The 19,954-nt window shown below is 37.8% G+C and overlaps 1 protein-coding gene across 4 annotated transcripts in view; it reads left to right on the top strand.

The window, feature by feature from the left end:
• arhgap24 (Rho GTPase activating protein 24) overlaps positions 1-19,954 on the top strand; it is a 73,759-nt gene that overhangs the window by 36,018 nt on the left and 17,787 nt on the right. The window contains exon 1 of one of the 4 annotated variants that reach the window (XM_028463009.1): positions 1,655-2,112. The exons of 1 other annotated variant lie outside the window; for it this stretch is intronic. In XM_028463009.1, the coding sequence (XP_028318810.1) occupies positions 2,025-2,112 (88 nt within the window). In that variant the 5' untranslated portion in view covers positions 1,655-2,024. Of the gene's footprint in view, positions 1-1,654; positions 2,113-11,400; positions 11,592-19,232; positions 19,422-19,954 lie in introns of those variants that run through there. 2 more of the 4 variants (XM_028463010.1, XM_028463011.1) reach the window with 2 other exon arrangements.

Below are 19,954 nucleotides of genomic sequence, written 5' to 3'. Positions count from 1 at the left end.
AAGGAAACACCCTCGGCGCATGCGCACAGGAAGTGCCGGAACAATAGTCAGATTTGTCTGAGGTCTGGGTCCGAAACATTAGACACTTCATATATTCTATGAATAGCTTGGGTCTTGCTCTTGCTCCTGCTCTGTGTAACATTATGCACTATCCAATTATAGCCTTTATAATGAAATCATATGATAATTAAATGGATTTGATTTGTATACCAAAGTTGCCCCAAAGCACTTGAAAATAGCAGCTCTATTTGGGACCTCAAATTGTCTGTCTCTGTTGTGCTATGTAGTAGACATGTCTTAGCTATGGGGGTTAATACTCAACCTTTTTGGTGCAGTATAGCCTCTACGTGGATGATTTATGATTTTATATGTCGCCCGTATCTGTTGCTTTACTTGGATCGGCAGTTGTGCCCACTTGTGTTTGTTTGTGACAGCACAATGGCTCATGTTTCGTGTTTTACTGATGAAAACCAAAGCCCACTGCGACTCACTTTGTCTCCCAAGTGGTACAGCTGAGTTATGACAGCCATTTGTCACCAATTCACAATTTATCAAGCGCTAAATGGGAAAACCAACACAAGAGGCCATAGTACTTATGAGCACGCAGTTTTGCCAGTTTTCTATTATTACATTGTAAAGGGGGATCATGTAACACTACATACTGCATTACTACATACTCCATTAGCTTCTGTCTTTTCTCAACGTAGAGATGATAAATTATACAGCGGTAGAAAGTTGTGTCTGTAGGGCCTAACAAACAAATACAAATAGTTTGTATAGTAAGTAAAAATGTGTACTGTACGTCGTCAAATGTGTTTGTATAAAGAGAACTACTGCTCAATAACTAAAGCGAGGCAGTAACATAGCGAGAAACCTTTCACATTTTGGAGATCGGACGTTTTATTTTTGCCTTTCTGGTGTCCCTGAGTCGATCCAGTATATCTCAGTGGGAGTCTACAGTAGTGGGATCCTCAGCAAGAGACGTACTGAGACCTGAAAGCTGGCCAAGCCATCTAAAAAGATCTGGACAGGAAGCGCAGATTCTTACATAACAGCCTTATTGCGGAGATCGGTATGTGACATGTCACATACCAATCTCCACTATCTGCCCCCTACTCTAACCTCGACCCCTGCATGAATGGGGTGTGCCAGGAGTCATTGAGGGCACATGTGGGCCTTCTCATCAGCTGGGCTCGTTTTGACTCTAGCTGCACGTTTTCTCTTTGGTTTTCCAAATCGGTGGAATGTAAACTGGTTTTGTCTGGGTAAATATTTAGCTTTTTCCACAACGCTCTTAAATCAACAGATCAAGCTGGACATGAATGTACGGTAATCTTCTATCTGTAGGAGGTTGAATGATAGCGTTTAATAGATACAAATGTCTCCTGGTTCAACCTTTTGATCTGTGTGAGGTCAAAATAAAGGTAAGAATGGTGTTGAAGAGCTTCCTTCTGGAAGTAGAAACCAAAGTGTCCCTGGGTTTCTTGGCCACCGGTAGCAGCACCCTTTCCGACCCTGCACGGCAGTATTTATAGAGCAGTGTGGATTAGTCATTTGGCTGAGTGCCCACTCTCCGTAGGCCAGATTTACAGGTCCCCACTTTGGGGAGGGCTGCTTGATTTACGATGGACCCCACCTCCCTCCACCACGAGCTCCCACCCCACTCGTATGACTTCCTTCTGAGAGGAACAGCCATGCCATCTTGCCTTCAGCTTGCTTTTTACGTCTTTCGTATGTATTGTTTGTTATCTTTCATCTTCTCTTTCACCTGTTCTAGTTGTTGTAGTGTAGCGGGGGAAGTAATAGTCTCCTGGGTAGACTGATGCCCCCTAGAAGTGCAGCTGATTAGTGTGACACATTTGACCTGCCTTTGGCTTGACAAAATGAAGTTGTAAAAGGAAGAGTTGGAGTAGAGGTAAAGAAAGGAGAGGAGAATAGGATGCATACTGGGGAGTATTTGAGTAGAAGTAGAAGGCTCTAGATCCAGAACAGATGATGAAGTGGCACTTTGAGCCCGCCGGTCAATGAGAGCGTGGATTTTTCTCCTTCAACCTTCAGCTGAGAAGGGGGAACACCTTTATCTGCTCTCCATGGATCTCAACTCCAACTCAGGTTTGTCTATTTGCAAAGTAATTATGGGAACTATCACAAATGCATCTCGTGTGCACTGATTTTTTATTTTATTGTTTAATCACTGTTTCCACTGCATTAGAAATGTTGATTTCTTTCGTTTTCTTAATTTAGATTTACCATAATTAAAGTTGCATATGAGATACACATTCGTCTCTCAACTGTGAGTTTTTTCACTCGTAACATAGCATTGTTTACACTTATGCCAGCATTTTGAATCAACATTTGAATTAAAACACAGTTTTAATTCAGATATTATTTTCCAATCCAGTTATTTGCATAATTTTATTTTATTTTCTTTTAAACACTGAAAAAATGAATGAAATCTTTTGTCATAGGAAGATTTATGTTCTAATAATTAGTTAAAAAACGTTATTTGCAATTCTATTTGACAATTATCTGAAAAGCTTTCAACTACTGAGCAACAGTCATCATGTCAACTACTTCCATTTTCAGTTGGATCCAATGGTTTCACACTATGAGATCAGATTATCCTTTTTACATGAACTATAAATTAAATGATGAGACAAGTGATCTTTTGCTTGTTCACTAAGGCCTAGCCTCAAAGTTGCCAATAGTGTGTCTAACAGTAATCACTGAGGCGTCTCAAACATTACATTCATATTACATATGACATATTTCACATTTATAAACGACCAACGTGTAAATAAAAATGTAACCACAAGCTATACCCTCAATTGTCAAAAACACTCCATAGATCATAATGCTTTGCAATTTTGCATTTCCTGTTTGTGGCGTGCGTTCAGGTATTTCCTGAAAGCCAACCATGAAAAATATGACCTTGTTAAAGACCCGAATTTCATGTATTTAACCTTGAGCAACTATATGTTCAGGTTACATGCTGTTGACGTGGTTATGGAGCAATTTTAGTGCATTTTAAAAGCCAAATACTTATCAAATATTTCATTATTTATATTTTAAAAGAACATTTTTAACCACTATTGTTTAAAATGACCACACACATTTAACAATTACTACTTCACAACAGTATTTTGTTTAGAAATAAGTATTAAACTAATTTTATGTTATGTATTAGTGTCATAGCATTTACTTATACACACATGGCACATATGAATGATACCCATATGCTTTCTTTGATAAGGCTAAAACAACAACAACAACACAGAAAATGCCTGTAAGCGTTTGAGCAACAGGTCACTCCAGCTGGTTGCACTTCGAGCTCAGGTAAATCATGCTTGGTAAAAGAGGAGACTTATGGCTGGATCGAATTTCACTTTGCTTGGTTTGCTGGAGGCAGAAAACAGAACACAGCCCTGAATTCATAACTGTAAATCTATCCTGAAGAAGCCGCTCTCCTGTGAAAATGTGAACCATCGGATGGGGGGGGGGAGGACACACTAAGAAGGAAAAAAAAATAGAAGTGTTTTACTATATACAAGAGCGTAACATTCAGAAACTATCATAAAAGAATAGTTACTAAATATTCATTTTTATTAAAAGCAAGGACTGAATGTGGAAAATGTGCTGCTCGTAGAATATTTGGATTAAAATATTATTATTATTAAAAATAAAGTTGATTTTACACAGATATTCTGATCACAACTGCTGCAGGAAACACAAACCCAGATGTGTAAAGAGTACTGATATATCCTACTCAAGTAGAAATACTGTTACTTGATTGAAATTATACTCAAATTATACTCTGTACAATTGGAATTTCATTTATTTTCCACAAAGGCATCTGTATAAAATAAAAGGTTTGTCATAATGTACAATTATTTTTAAAATAAAATAACACCAATTAATTCAATGTTTTTTTTAAATGTAAAAAAATGCCCAGTGTGTGCACTAAGTGTAGCTACATTTATGAACTCTAAAACTGAGAAATTAACTAGCATTCAATGCTGTTTTTGCACCGTGCATTACGTGTAATCTGATTGGTTTGCTATGATGTGATGCGTTCAATTGTTGTCTGGTTATTTCATTCTTTTGTAGTTTCACAATGTCCGTTGATCATTTTAAAACAAAAAATAATAATTTACTCAGTAATGTTGGGTGTAGAAATGTAACTAATGACTTTACTTCTTTTAAAACCTAATTTAGTACAAGCAAAGTTACTGATTTAGAATATATTTAGAATATACTTAAAAAGTATATTACAAGTACTGATTAAAGCAACTCAATTACAGTAACGTGAATATTTGTAATCTGTTACTTTCACATCTGCACAAAACACATTTATCTCAGTGACACTAACATATAGAGTAGCTTTACTATCTGCTCTTTAGGAAGAATATTCTAGTTCAGTTGCCCTACATATAAACACCGGGAGTAAGTATGTTCATGTATAATGCACAGCCTCATTGTCATGTGGTGAGAAAAAAAAAAAGTGTATGTTTGACAAGTTCACACAGGTTAATTATTGAACCATGTCCCATTTATTTCAACTTCCTGTTAAAATTAGTTTTCCTACAAATGGCGCCTTGTATCTATTGAAATAGCTGATTGAAAGCCTACAAACAGAGATTACTTAAGTTATACTGGCATAAAAGGATGGCGCTCGCAAGCAAAATATAGCCTTTGTAAAAGTGGTTGTCATTGACAACAAGAAGTCAGGTGATTCTTGCTCTGTCTGAAAGGTTCAAAGGGTTTTTTGAGGCTAAGCTGACTCAACCCACCAATTTTGACGACAGGAGGTGCAGGTGTGCATCTAGCCTGAAGCCCTCCATGGTGCTGAAAGCTGATATTAGAAGGTATTACTGAGCAATGCAGCAGTTATTTTGTTAGGCCCACTCCTTATTTTACTACTCTGGTAAAGGAAAGGGGAGATTTCCTCCTGTAAGGAAATTTGTGGCTGTTTCATTTCCAAGTTTGAGAATTGAAAAGAAAGAAAAAGAGGCTATAACAACATGTTATAACATGAATATACATATGTAGGTTTCCAGCAGGTAATATTAGCATCCCAGGTAGGGCTGGGCGATATATCGAATATACTCGATATATCGCAGCTTGTAGTCTGTGCGGTGTCGAAAATGACCATACCGTTAAACTTGCGGACTTTTTTTTTTTTTTTTTTTTAAATATCCTAATGACAACATGCACAAAAGGGCACTATTTGTTTTAAAATATTGTAGTGGCATTATGTACAAAAAGTGCACTTTAATTTTGTGTTTTGAAATGCCATGTGAGTTGCATCCTGCACTAATGTCTTGTTTTGAAATGTCTCTGTGACAATTTTGCACAGAACGTGCACTTTCTGTTGACAATTTTATGTTTGAGCCACTCACTGTTTAATAAATACAGTTATGTCAACTTTGACTTAGTTGTGATATCCCCTTTTTTGCATGAAAGTTTAAAATTGGCATATATTAATGCAGTATGATTAAGAATGTTTTAATGTAGACATATAGAATCACCATACTGGTGTGATTTTGTGCATCAAAGTGTTAATTCAAGGGTAATGCAAAATATCGAGATATATATCGTGTATCGTGACAGGGCCTAAAAATATCGCGGTATTTATAAAAGGCCATATCGCCCAGCCCTACTCCATCCGTCCCCTTTTTTCATGATGTCCATGTCTTTTAAGGCTCTTATTAAACAGTGTCGGCTCTATTCCGGGATTATGTCGTCACCCAGCGCGTCATTGCCGCAAGTCGCACTTGCGCAAAACGACTGGAATTAACTTAAAGCAGAATTAAGTGTTGTTAACAGTAACAAGAAAGAGGAATTATTTAATTCGGAATTAATAATGGAATAAACCAGCCACTTAATTCGGAATAAAGTTTCATTCGTAATTAAATTAGCATTAGGAATTAAGTGTTTACAAGGTCAGGTTAAAGAGGAATTCATTTTTATTCTGCTTTAAAGAGGAATGAAAGCTTCCGCGTATACGTAGCCATTGTGTTTGAGTGCAGTTCAGCTCTGACAGTCTCCTTTAGGTAAATCACAACCGCCACAGTTATCAGTCATGACACATCTTGTGAGATACGTTGCTGTATCCTTGAATCAGCACATACAGGACGATGACATTCAATTCACACAGATTTATAATCTCACAGCACTGAGAGCACGATACGCTTGTTGGCCTGGAGATCAGTCATTATGAGATATGTTTACATAACTGTGAAAATGAATACATCTTCACACAGACAGAATGAACTCGCACTGACAGAGATATAAAAAAGACACAGCCAGTGTTGGAAATGTAATGTAACTATTGTGTATAAGTACTTCTTTTAGCACTTTCACTTAAAAGTATTCTTTACCGTATCTTTATGGGACGGTCATCGACATTCGTGCATGCAGAAGTTGATTTGCTATTTTTCTTGCAATGAAATCATGTTTTTTGACTCTTTTCTTCTTTTATACTTTGTTTTGTGTTTGGAACTGCAACGTTTTATGTTTTTAAAGTATATACTTAGAGATTCCATTAGTTTCTACAAAAATAAATACTAAGAAAAAATAAAGGCTGAAATAGCCACTTGAAAGTTTGTTTCATCGTCACCCTAAACACTCCGTTTCTTGACATTTTTGCGCATTGCATCGTGGGATATGAAGCGCCGTAAACTGATGCATAGAAGTGTTTTCATTTCATTCTTCCCGGGATTTCTTGTTTCACCGCCATTCACGGACAATTATTCACTTAACACACCATTTTTGTTCTACTTTTGTTTCCTAATATATATAAAAGTACTGCTATGTGCCGGTCTCAAGCTTTTTCCTTTGTTTTTGGAGTAAACTATGTTCAATTCATAGATCTATGAGGCCTACACTATTATTTTTAAAGCAGAATTATGTTAAGCGACTTTTACATTTACATTTATCTAACTCCTTTGATTCAGCAACCCATCAGAAAGTTTAACTACATACAACACTCCAGATGATTTAGTTGGATGTTGATCACTCAGTAGGCACCAAACCCAATAACGTTTTAAAAAACAAACTCCGTGGAATTTTGGTATTTTAACAGTCCTTTGAGTGTTGTTATGAATACTCCAAAGATATCTGGAGGTATAGACAAGAGTCTATCTTGCCTTTTACTGCCCGTCAACACTGAAATAAATAAGCTCACTGGGACGATTGTGGTTTCCGTGCGGTAGCTGAGGGGCCCCATAAATGTCCTCTCTGACTTCTACTGACAGCTGTCTGTTATTGCCTTTTTTTTTTTTTACAAAGTTAAAACAAAGCCACATATCAAAGGATTACACTGGTCTTTTCACATGTGTTAGGAAAACTCCTGCAAATCATTTGCACTTCACACTCCTGTAAGCCAAAAGGCCTAAAGAAAACTCTTTTTAAAGACGTTTGACTTGTGCATCTTGCCCTGGGGGCTGCCTGTGGATCCTATTTCACAAGGAATGGAGCCCTAAAGTTTGGTAGATTTTAAAGTAGCTTAAAGTAAAAAAAAAAAAATATGGATACAGTTTGCTTGAAATCATCTCTTTTCTTCTCATCATGGCAGTAGTAATATCATTCTTTTGTTAACTTCACCCACAGGCTAATAAAAGCAGCAGTTGTGTCATCATACTCTCACTGTGCCACTATGTTAGTCTAATGTCTTTACAGATGACTTGCCAAGTCGTGTCACAAGCTCTGGGCTTTGCGTCATGTCTATGTGTTGTTTTATTTTTCGGATGTTGAAATTGATTCCCCTTACATAATGGGATATTTACAGCAGCCTTGGCAGGACACACACACATAGCTCTTCATTTAATTGGCTTGAGATCAGGATGAAGACACTTGACCTCCATGAACGGACTGAGCTAATGCTACTGCCGCTGATGTCTTGCTTGTTATTTTGACAAATCATTAAAATTCTACTCCCTTTCTTCCACAGCTGTATTTCACAGATGTTCTTCACTTTCTCAGTGTAAAATGGCTCAAAAAGACATATATGAGTTCATGGAGAAAGATTCAATAATAGTGTATTTTATGTATAGGCAAGACAATGAGTTTAGCCCAATGTTGCCCACTTGGCGTTTCTGAACTCATTCAGCCAACCCCATATTGCCAGGCGTTTTAGATGATTTTCACAGATTTTTTTTTAAAACCCACAGAATATTGTGTACTATGACAAACCAGATTCTGAAAGATTAGATTCTCTAGTTTCATCAGAAAAAATAATTTTGTTTCTAGCTTGTTTCGTTCCTCCGTAATCAGCAGTTGAATAGAGGCAAGTTTCACACAAGTCGCCAGTTTGTGACAAAAAGCTGAGAAAAAAGGCTTTTTCTGAAAAAACCTATTAGTGTCTTTGAATTTAATCTTAAATGGGCTGCAGATTATAAGCGCTAAAACGAGCACTTTTACCTTTCTTGTGCACTAGTTTGCACTTCCGTGTTTAATAGTATTTAAAGTATGCAAGGCACTGACAATATCCAAGCAATAAGTGACAGATATCATATCAGTCACTGCAGGAACCCTACATTTCCTTGATTTTGCGACCAATTTTTATGTAGTTCGGGGAAACTTTGGGGGAATGATTTGAACAAAATTGTAGGATTTTGGTCAAATTGAGAGTACCGGTACTGGCAACAATTTTTAGTTAAAAATGACTGCCATCATGTGATATATGTATGGGAAAACTGTGAGCCCTGGAAATAATGTGCAGTTTCATTGAATTTGTGTATTTGGAGGTAGTATGATATCTACATCTATATTAGTAGGTGATTTACACAATAAGTCATGTTTTGAAATTAACCCGAAGTTTTAGCAGTGGCGGGTCTCTGGAAATCTTTGAAATGTTGGCATGAAATGTGTTTACGCAAGTTTTTTGGATCAAGTGACCACATGTTAATATTCTACATGGTCACTTTCTCACTTAAAATACTTTCTCAGAAGGTGGAGAATCAACGACGATATTTAGCCTCAGTGTGCTTCCGGTTTTTGTCATAGGTTTGAAATGCATCTTGGGAAACTTGGAAGTACAGCATGCTTCAGTGGGAACGGTCATCATCCGTCATCCTAAACTCACAACCAATGAGTACGGACAATTTAAAGTTGATCTGGCCATTATCCATAATCTTAAACCCACTTCCCTCTGGGTGCCTGTTGAAGGACAGTAGAGCGAAACAATCCCCGTCCCCTTTGACCTCCCAGCTCTCATTCACTTAGTTACTCATTCAGAATCAGATGGTAATGGATAGCTATAGTAGTTCTATGGACTCTGTGTTCTCCACCAGACAAAGTCTTTGGAGACTCAGGTGGAGGCTGGTGTTGTGGTGTCTGTCTCAAGATTATATCTATTGACACGCAGGGACCACCGTGACAGCGGTGGAAAATTAGCCATTGATACCTCAACAGGGGTGAAAGGAAACAGGACACCCGTAATAGGTATGTGTGTAGATATGAGCTGCACACCTGGGGCCTCATTTATAACCACTGCATACACAGAAAACAGGGCCCGAAAGATGCAGACAACACTTTTCACGCAAAGTTTGTGATTTATATAAATAAATGTAGCCTGAGAACATGCGCACCACTCCGTTCACCTTGATCCTGGCACATGGGGAAACGACGACGCCAGGGTTGTGGTGGTGAATTGAAGTCAGATTCATCTCACATTTAATGTCCTCACATATCAGAGTTATAGATCCGTGTGATCATAAATGCCAAAGCCTGCTCTGATATACCTGTAGATGTGTTCCCTTCCTGAGCTATTAGGTCCATGTATGAAAATGTGTTTCTATTAAGGAGTCGAGTGAAAATGAATGCAGGTAGACCTATGTTGTAAAAGTGTGCACAATCAATCTACAATCTGACAGATTTGGTGCACGGTGGCCAGGTTCAACTCGTGATTCATTTATTCTGACGCACAGCAGTCTGCCCTCCAACATTCACAAGAACCTCTACTTTGTTCTGTCTTTTCTGCCACGATGGAGCATAATGTGCTTTCTGTCAGAAGACAGAAGATGCAAAAACTATTCATGCACATGTATGGTAGACTGTGGGTGTCCAGAGAGCAAGATATGAAGTGAACCCACCTTCACACACCTTTGGGTGCATTATGATTTATGAAGGGAAAGTGCTTGCATATGCGTGTGCACGGTTTTGTAAATATTTATATTTTTAAATATTTATTTTATAGATATTTTTTGGCACAGCACATTTTTCCGATTTTCAACACATGCACCTTTAGTATATTGATCATATACATTGCTTTATAAATGAGGCCCCTGCAGCATGACAATAACTGATGAGGTTTTGGAAAATCTAAAAACTAAGTTTTAACTTGTAAAGCAATAGTATGATAGTCATCATGGTGTTTTTAACTTATTGGGGAAATTAAATAAGTGCAGCAAAATTGTAATTATGCATTTTTAATTGATGCACCTTAAATTGAATGTTTTCATATTTATTTGTAGACCCCCAAATTATGGTTAGCAAACAAACCACCAGTTTGAGAAACACCTTTCTAGTCTTTTTGAGCCATATGGCACAGCTTGTGCATTAAAAATGTTTATTTTACGCCATATTGGAGTATCTACTGTATCTATTTTACCTTGCCTAATGATTTTAAAGGCTCTTGGCAGTCCTCTATATCAGAATAACATGTCTTATCAACAACTGACGTTAAAAATCTCTACAGGCTTTCTGAGAAACTCCAACGGATCTAACATGCATGTTTTTGGACTTTGGACAAAAACCTATGCAAAAATATGTCCAAATATACAGTAACACTCAGTTTCTACTTAGCATGATCACTGTTTTTAGCATCAGGTGTGAAACATGCCCTAATTATTATTTTTTATGTTGACGATTATGAAAAATGTGTGTTTTAACACACATGTTTATAGGGCAAACATTTGCTACATCAACTCTATTATCAGGGGTAATCTGTTATTGTAGCATATTGTAAAGAAAAAAAAACAGTAAAATTACATTACAGTAGTGACTGGAGAAGCATTCTTTATGTACCACTGAATAGCAATAAGGTTGTCAACTGCCATTCTGACCGACTGACATACCTACTCCTAATGCAATAGGTCACTGTGCTGACATCATTGTTATCCTCACAAATAAAGTTGTAACAGGAAACCTCAGTGCACTGTGAATGGGGGGATTTCATGTTTGCTGATGGGGTCGTGGCCTGATTCAGGCCAAGGCCTTTTTTTTTAGCCCAAACCTTTGGTGAGATCGGTTCATTGTTCACATTACAGTGCTTAGGAGAGGTATGTGAATGTGTGTGCTGGCCAACCCCCTCTTCAAACTTCACCTCACTACCCTCCCACCCTTTCTCTTTCACACCCTCTAAGCTGTGCTCACTCACTCATTCTGAGCCAGGCCACAAACTCAGCAACGCTCCTTCACTCAGGAGCTCCTGTGCACACTAACCCAGGGGGGCCGGGACGTTGGGACCCACTCTGGAAAGCCTCATTTTCTAGATCTGCAGGCGTGTGAATGAGGCATGGAGGTGATGCATCAGGCTATTCATAGTTTACCTCAGTACGGATTATCTGGTTTACTATCCTCACGTCAAGGTAACAAATGTAATGCATTTTTTAAGCTTTTTGTCTCAGGCACTTATACATCATCTTCTGCTTTATTATTGGTGCACTTCTCTGAACACACTGATGTGTTTTACTACATGCTTCTTTGTGGGCACAGCTGCACTTTTATGTAATGTCTCTGTAAAAACCCGGTGCCACCAAACAAAGTTGAAAATCAGCAGGATGCTAGTTCCTGTTTCCACTCTTGATTCTCACCATTTGTGAATGGACTGACATTCTGCCTCGTAGCTTTGGCTGACTGAGGGACTTCCTGCTGCTTTGAAGGTATTTATGATGCAAGGACTTCTGGGAAGACTATCATTAGACACATTATTGAATCTCAACTTGCCCCTGCTTGCATGCAAACAAGACAACTCCAAGTGTGACGAGAGCCCAGACAGAGATGTATTTGTTTAATCTCTCAACGTGCATACACACTCATACACACAGTCACACAGCTGGAGAGTTATGACACACATTTTTGTCATTTAAAGACCAAACAAGGTAGTTACAGTGTCGACATTGTTTTGTGGGCCAGCAGCAGCAGCTGCTTCCTTTCGTTGGCAAGCAGCATGAACAAAGTCAAAGTCAGGAAAAATGGAACATTTTCTGCATAAGTCGACCACAGCATGTGGAATACTATTAGGCTACACTATAACACACTCATTTCCTGTAAGAATTGTCTTCTTTTGGACAAAAAAAAAGCTCATTGTGAATCTTGGGATAAAAAAGAAGGAAATATCTCTTCTATTTTAAGTGGCAACTATGGAGACTTTGATGTTCACAGTATTTATTTCAAGTCTTTGGCTATGTCTTGTTTTTCTTAATTTAAAAAACACAGTTTTGGTAATTTTGGTCAACAGAACTAGTTTTGTTTTTGTCTGGTTTCAGTTGACTAAAATCACAAACATTTAAGTCAACATATTTTGTACTAAGCAGGGTTTCTATGCACTATTGAGCCACTGCACACCTTTTGTGTTTGAAAAGTTCCAACATTACTCCATTAAAAATAATCGAAATCATATAAGGTATTGTTGTGCTACCTACTGCCACCTTTTGGCTCGGAGTAGTGTTTAGATTACTCTGCCTGTGCCCATGAATGTTAAAGGTGCATGCGTTCACACCGAACGCGACTTCAGCATCTCTGGAAGCGAGAATACATTTGTCAAGTCAAGCGACGCAACGCGACTTGCGTGATCTGAATTGCTGGGGATTGCTCATTTGGAACTTTTTAAGACGCTGTGTTGCTACATCTAATCGGCAAATAGTTTCTCCCCCATCACGTCACTGGGGTAGATGAAGCGAGGAATCGAGCAAAAAGCAAAGACTATAGTTGCTGAAGTCGCGTTTGGTGTGAACGCACCATAAAAGAAAATTTTAACTAAATAAATAAATGTTATTTTTGCCCATGAATTGGTTTCCAAAGCAACCCAAATGGTGTACCTTACCAAGGTGCTATCTCTGGTGTTGAGGGTACATTTTCAACATATATTCCTGTCCACAGCCAGTCAATTGTTGCAAACTGAATATATTTCAGCCTTTGCCTTCTTCTTGTTCTCGTCTCTACGCCTCCGGTAGAGGTGTTCTAGTTGTTTCCTGCATGAAATGTGTCCCAGAAAGTTGAGATGTCTGCTTCTGAAGTCATGAAGCATGTGTCTTTTGCCATTGGCCTCTCTCATGATACTGTCTGATTTGTTTTCTACTCCATCCATATGATTTTGGGCATATTACTGAAGAGACACATCCTTTAGTCCATCTATACTTCTCTTGCTAATCTCCCACATTTCCCAGTCAGACACATTTGTCAACCATACATTAGCTTTTTGACTCCCTTTAATGTTAAAATGCTCAGATATCTGCATGGTAATCTGTAATTTCAATTCAATTCAATTTTATTTATATAGCACAAATTACAACAAAGTAATCTCAAAGCACTTAACAAAAAAAATAAATAAATAGAGTCCGTAGTAAGAAAGAAAGAACCCAACAAGATCTACAGCTACAGATTTTTGGTTAGGCAACGTTTCTTTAAATTGCAGATTCACACTCACATAAGGGGTAAAGAAAAGATTAATCTGGCATCGCAGTTCATACCTGGCAATCTACTGTAAATGTAGGTAAACCAACATAAAACGCTCACAGATGCATTCGTTAACTAATTCAGCATTTTGTTCACACGTTTTACATCTCAGGGATTCTAACATTTGGTGTTTTGCTCTTCACTTGCTAATGTTTGTGCAGATCTCACCACAGAGAGACTAGTAAAGTGGAGGGAGGCTCCAGGTGTTTGTGAACAACAATTACACCACAGTGGGATCCTCTGTTGTCTCCCACCTGTTTTTAGTCGTTAGCTAAAGACTAGGCTGTAGCTGTGGCTAATCATTAGCACTACAGTTGTTAGCAAACAGCACTTAGCCCAAATCCAATTCCTTTCATGATGTGGCAAAGATAACTTCTTTAATAAGAGGAAAAGACAAATGAAGTCAAAGGTGTACATTGTAATATGAAGGGTGTTTTTGGTGGATGTAAAGCTCTACCTTGACTTGAGCATGTTTATATTCTTTAGTTGATTAATTTAGCTATTGATCTGTCTGGATATCTAGCATGATGCAGTTTAGGTTTTTGTTTTCATTTGTACCATTTAGTTTCTTTTTTTATAACTATATAATTCAGACCCAGTGATGTGCCGTGACCACTAGGGTTGGGTAGGCACGTTGCAAATCGAGACCACCAATGACAATTTCATATGTTTCTGCTGGCAAGTGTTAATTCAATTCAAATTAATTTTATTTGTATAAAGCAATTTCCAACAAAGTCATCTCAATGCGCTTATCAAAATATACAATTCATAATAAGAAAGAAAAAAGCCAATAAGATCCACATGAACAAGTGTTTAGCCATCTAACAAAATCCACATCATAAACACCATTAAAGAAACATAAACAATTATTTAATATACTCTCCCAACAACATTTATCTCATGACACGACAGCACATCTGTTGTTTGTGTTAGAAACAGAAACACTGAGAAAATGTCAACTTAGAACAGCCTCAGTGAGGAGCATCCACAAAGTCAATCCTTCCTTTTGTACCATTCACTGTGAAAAGTATGAAACATGTTCTGACCTTACCTTAGCTGAAGGTCTGGTAGCTCAGGTGTTGGTCTCCATCTTTTAAAAGCTGTCGTTTTTCCCCAAAACAAAGTTTCTCTATCGTCTCTAGCGCTGTCATCCACCATGTAGTGTTATCCCGCCCACTAGCTAGAGAATGTAGCAGCAGCGGTCACGTGATATCAATTCGCTAATGTACTGTGCACTTACGTATAGCATTTAGCATAGCGCGGTTACGTGCAAAGGCAGTTCTCTACACTGCCTTTTTACGTAAATGGTTTTCATCTGGGGGACCTGACTGCGCATGCGCAAATATGTAAAATCACGCAATGAGAACGGAGGCAGAGAAGCAACGTGCCTTTGGGAGGGGGCGTGGCCTCCCTCTGCCTTACAGCAGAGCGAAAAAAAAAAAAAAAAAGACTGCAGCTGTTCCAGGAAATAGCGCTGTTTAGTAATTTGGGCTATGAAACGCACAAAATGCGGACACTTTCAAACTTATAGGTACTGTAGGCTATTGTAAATGGAAAAATAAATAATTTATAATTATATGATAATTTAAAAAAAAAAAAAAAAAAAATTATAATTAAATAATCAAAATATCAATTCACCCTTGGGTAGGCACTGCCTACCTTGCCTACCCTGACGGCACATCACTGTTCAGACCTTTAGTCTACAGAAACAAATGCATTTGTTATAGTTAAGTATCAACTTTAAAGCACATGTAATGATGGGGCTTAATTTGGTTTAGCCAATATTTTACAATAATAACAATAACAATGCATTGAATTTTGTATAGCGCTTTACAAAACTAAGGCATTATCCTTTCACTCCAAACTTAATGGTGGTAAACTACCATTGTAGCCACAGCTGCCCTGGGGCAGACTGATGGAAGCAAGGCTGCCAGAGTGCGCCATAGGTCCCTCCGGCCACCGCAATGTGGGTGAAGTGTCTTGCCCAAGAACACAATGACAGATACCACTGGAGCGACTGTCCCCCACAATATATTTTACAATATTTAAGGGTAAAGTTTCAAAGATATCTGTAGGCTATGCAACTTTAATTGTAAGCTCTATCAAAAGTTTATGTTTATTTAAGTAACATTCATCATAACTCCTTCATAAGCAGCCACAAGTACAACCACTCCTAGGGAAGGAACTGTCAACACTAGCTACGTTTGCATTACCCTCGGAAATGCGCAAAATCTAAATAGCACAATAAAAACTGGTAATGGAAACACCAGAATTTCGAAAAAACACTCAAGTATCGCAAAAGAGTTTTTACGCTTTCATGAGGAGGAATTTCAGACGTTTCAATATTGAAATGTCTCGCAAAAGGGCAATAGAAAACACTTTTCCGCAATTACATGTCACGGAACGTGACGTACACGGTCACATGATGTGAGGTACCTGGTCACATGACCACTTCTCTCTGAAAAAACATGGCGCGGTACGTGTAATCAGAAGAGGAGACCCAGACATTTCTTAGTATTATACTTAAAAATAATTAGTGCCACATTAGACGTGAAACAACAAAGGAATGGGGAGTGTTATAAGGACGTTCTGAGCGTTTGTCTTCCTGCTGCGAAGTCTCGCGGGATGAGATTTCACGGGAGTTACGAGGCTCAATGGAAACATGTTCAAAGCGCAATTATACTTTGTCAACATTTAGAAACATTGCTTTAATTTTGCGAAAATCGGTAATGGAAACCCAACTACTGTCTTTTCTTTTTCTAGCATCGCTGTTGGTAGTAGCTATGCAACAGCATTGCATTGAAGGTGCCGTCAGGTTAGCGTCTCACATGTCCAGCGGAATCTTCACCCTCTGAATCACTATAAAAACCTCTCCATCTCCTCCGACAGTAGGAGTGGTTCCCATTTGTAGATAATGTAGCTGATTGCTGACTTTTTTTTTCTTTCTTTTGTTGCCGACTTTAATGTTCTTATTGATTTTAAGCTGTTGAATGTTTACACTTTTTGATCATGTAAAGCACATTGAGTTGCCTTGTGTATGAAATGCGCTATACAAATAAATTTGCCTTGCCTTTTGTGCCTTTTGTGCCGTGATCATCAACTGCTCCAGAATTTAAAGAAGGAAAGTGGGAGGTAATGCAAAATAGTGCAGATGAAAATGGCTGCTTTTATCAAAATGTTGAGGATAAATATTTTTAAGGTGTTTATTTTAATGAATTGCAGGTGTATGCTTGATGTTGTAAGCATAAGTAGTGCAGGTACCCTTTAAAGGCTCAAAAAATATGATATAATCTACCCTAAAGTACAATATAATGCATTTTCGTGACAAAAAGTGAACAAAGTTTGTGTAAAGATACTTATTACGTTTCCAGGTGCTGTAGTACTGCAAAGTTATTGTTGAAAGTCTAACTTTTTCTTTTGTTACCCTCATTGTGAATTGGGATTCTAGATCTTTGTGCCTTTATGCGAGTCGTCCTCTGAAGTCGTAGCTCCACAGGGTTCTGTACAAGATGACAGTTGTTCACTCTGCGGAGGTGATGATACTGTGGAGCTTGGTGAATCATAGGAATTGGGACAACTGTCACTTTTCTTTTTAGGCACAATTAGAGCATGTGTGTGGTGATTGGTGAACATGGGTAAATATAGTTTACATGTGTTTATGTAATGTGAATATGAAATGTTCTTTTTTGGAATATGTTATTGATAACCCTATTGTTTGAATTGTACTCTGTGAAAAATGTGTCAGAAAGTGCCAAATGTGGACCAAAATTTACACGGTGGATGGTTGTGATTTTATGAATGGGCTAAACACCACTCATCACTTTGCATGAGTGTATATCTTTAATAATGACCGTGTGAAGTTGTGTGATGTATCGACTATCTTCATAAAAATCTGCAGCTAACTTTGCAACTGTGGAAGCTGACTAAGCATCAACAGGAAATGGCAGGAGGAACAGGGGTGTGATGTACTGGTCCTGGTATGCTGTGTGTAATCCCTTTGGATAAATAGTATTACTCAAACAAAGGCCATCAGGAAGTGCCTTACAGTTTGATTAAGAAGGTTGTTGTTGTTGTTGTTGTTGTTGTTGTTGTTGTTGTTGTGGTTGTGGTTGTTGTTGTTGTTGTTACAAACTGGCTGGTGTGAGGAATATTTGACGAGACATAGAAGACATAAAAACAAAATGTGGACTCATTGAAAAAGTGTTTTGATAAAAAAAATTTGTTTTTAAAGAAAAAGGGGACTGAAGTTAGTTTTTAGAGAAAACATTACACGATTAGTTTTAGCTTTGAACTAGATCAGTGTTTCTCAAATGGGGATAGGTGTACCCCTAGAGGTACACAATGGCACCTCAGGGGGTACTTGAGAGAGAGAGAGGGAGAGTGGAAAATGAACAAATGTAATAATTTAAAATAGGCTGTTGCTATTGACCTCAGGCAATCCTGACTATTGTTCCGGCACTTTGTGTGCGCATGCGAATGCATGCGCAGTAAGCTGAATGCCGGTAGTTCCGTCACTGCCGGACCCGTGTCCTTCTAGCTATAGTTCCGTCACTTTATTTTAGCCCTAACCCTAAACCTACACTTAACTCTGACACTATCCTATCCCTAACCCTAACCCAGGAAATACCCTAAAATGTTTCTCTTTTTTTGTATATGCATTTTTAAAGGTGGAATTTGCCGTGTTAAATATGTTAAAATGAAAGACAAAAAAATGTCAGAAGTGGGATTCAAACCTACATCAGCAGAAGGAATAATCGTTAAGTCTAGCACCTTAGACCACTTCACTACTTTAACACAGTGTTAACACAGGCACATTACGCTAATGTAGAAAAGGTCCGGCAGTGACGGAACTGCGCACAAGGAGTGACGCTTTGTTTAAAATATGGGGATTTATAACGTTTATTTTTTAGTTAAAAGCATTATCATAATAATGATGATAGAAATGATCTTGATTAGAACATGTATTGAAAATACAAGGGTCAGTCTTGGTCCCACCAGGTGTGAGATGACCAGAAATTATAAAAACTATAGAAATAAATCTATTCAGGTGGCACTAAATACTGTTTCAATCACTTATTGGCAAAATGAGATACTTTAAAATGTGTGTTAAAATTCATTTATTCCATCATTATGCTCTGTAGTTGTTTTTTCACAGTATTCTGAGCAAACTAGATGATACACAACATGTTGATTGTTTTTCCTTTTTTTTTTTTTTTTTAAATAATCTTTTTTTGAAGAAGAAAAAGAAAGATTGAAAGAAAGAAAAATGGAAAAAATAACTTACCGAAGTCACCTTTGAAATAGCTCTTCTTTTTTGCATCTCTAAGTTCTGCTGTAGAGTTAAAATTAAATTAAAACCTGGTAATCACAACAAACTTTTATTGTGAAGGCTCAAATGTGAAGGAAATTCACTTGAGGAATTGACTTTTTTTTTTTTTAAATTACATTGTTTAAATGGTGGAGTAAAGGGCTCACTCCAGTCCCTGAAAACCAATGTTGCAGCCCTGCTGGATCTCTCACTGTCAGTGTCACAGCCTGACGCACCAACATGTCGATACGCTCTCCCACAGGGTGCAGACGCTATTTTAAACCACCTGAACTAGTTCTACTGCGCTTATCCCTGCGCGCGGAGGTTTTTTTTGGTTTGAACCAAACTCTCGGTGCAGGATTTTGATCAAAATATTTGGGAATAACGGAGGTGTTTAGCGCTGAAGGAAGAAAGGACGGAGCACGTTCTACTGGTCAGTGAGCAGCGCGTGCTGTTGATTTTCTGTTTTAATTAAGGATAAAGTTGCAGCACCTGATGTTAATTATTGCGCTTATACGAGTGGTTCATTTAATTTCTGTTTATTTTCAGCGAGCTGAAGTGTCTCCCTATTATTGTCATAAATTATGAGATTTTATTTGATAATTTCTTGTGGGCGTGACGATAACTCATAAGTCATTATGAGAAGAGAAAGACAAACATTCTGGACACATGAAGATAAAGAATTAAACTTAAATATTTGATCATGAACTTAATTACAGACAGAAAAGTAACAATATAAGCTCACTTTGAAACAAAGGTATCATTTATTCTAGTTAGCATGTCGATTAACTATAGATTAACTCAAGTATTGTAACAATCGCCGCAAGTTAATTTTGTCTTATTTTTTTTAAAATATGATAAGGTTTCATTTATTCAGACAAAACTTTACTTTGATCAGGAGATGAAAGTACATTTCAATATACATTTCCAGAAAAATGTTGTCTGAATAAACGGAACGTTAACGTA

This window comes from Gouania willdenowi, chromosome 12, assembly GCF_900634775.1.
Source record: "Gouania willdenowi chromosome 12, fGouWil2.1, whole genome shotgun sequence".
NCBI lineage: Eukaryota > Metazoa > Chordata > Actinopteri > Blenniiformes > Gobiesocidae > Gouania > Gouania willdenowi.
The sequence above is the reverse complement of the archived record's forward strand: the minus strand, read 5'-3'. Positions and strand labels throughout refer to the sequence as shown.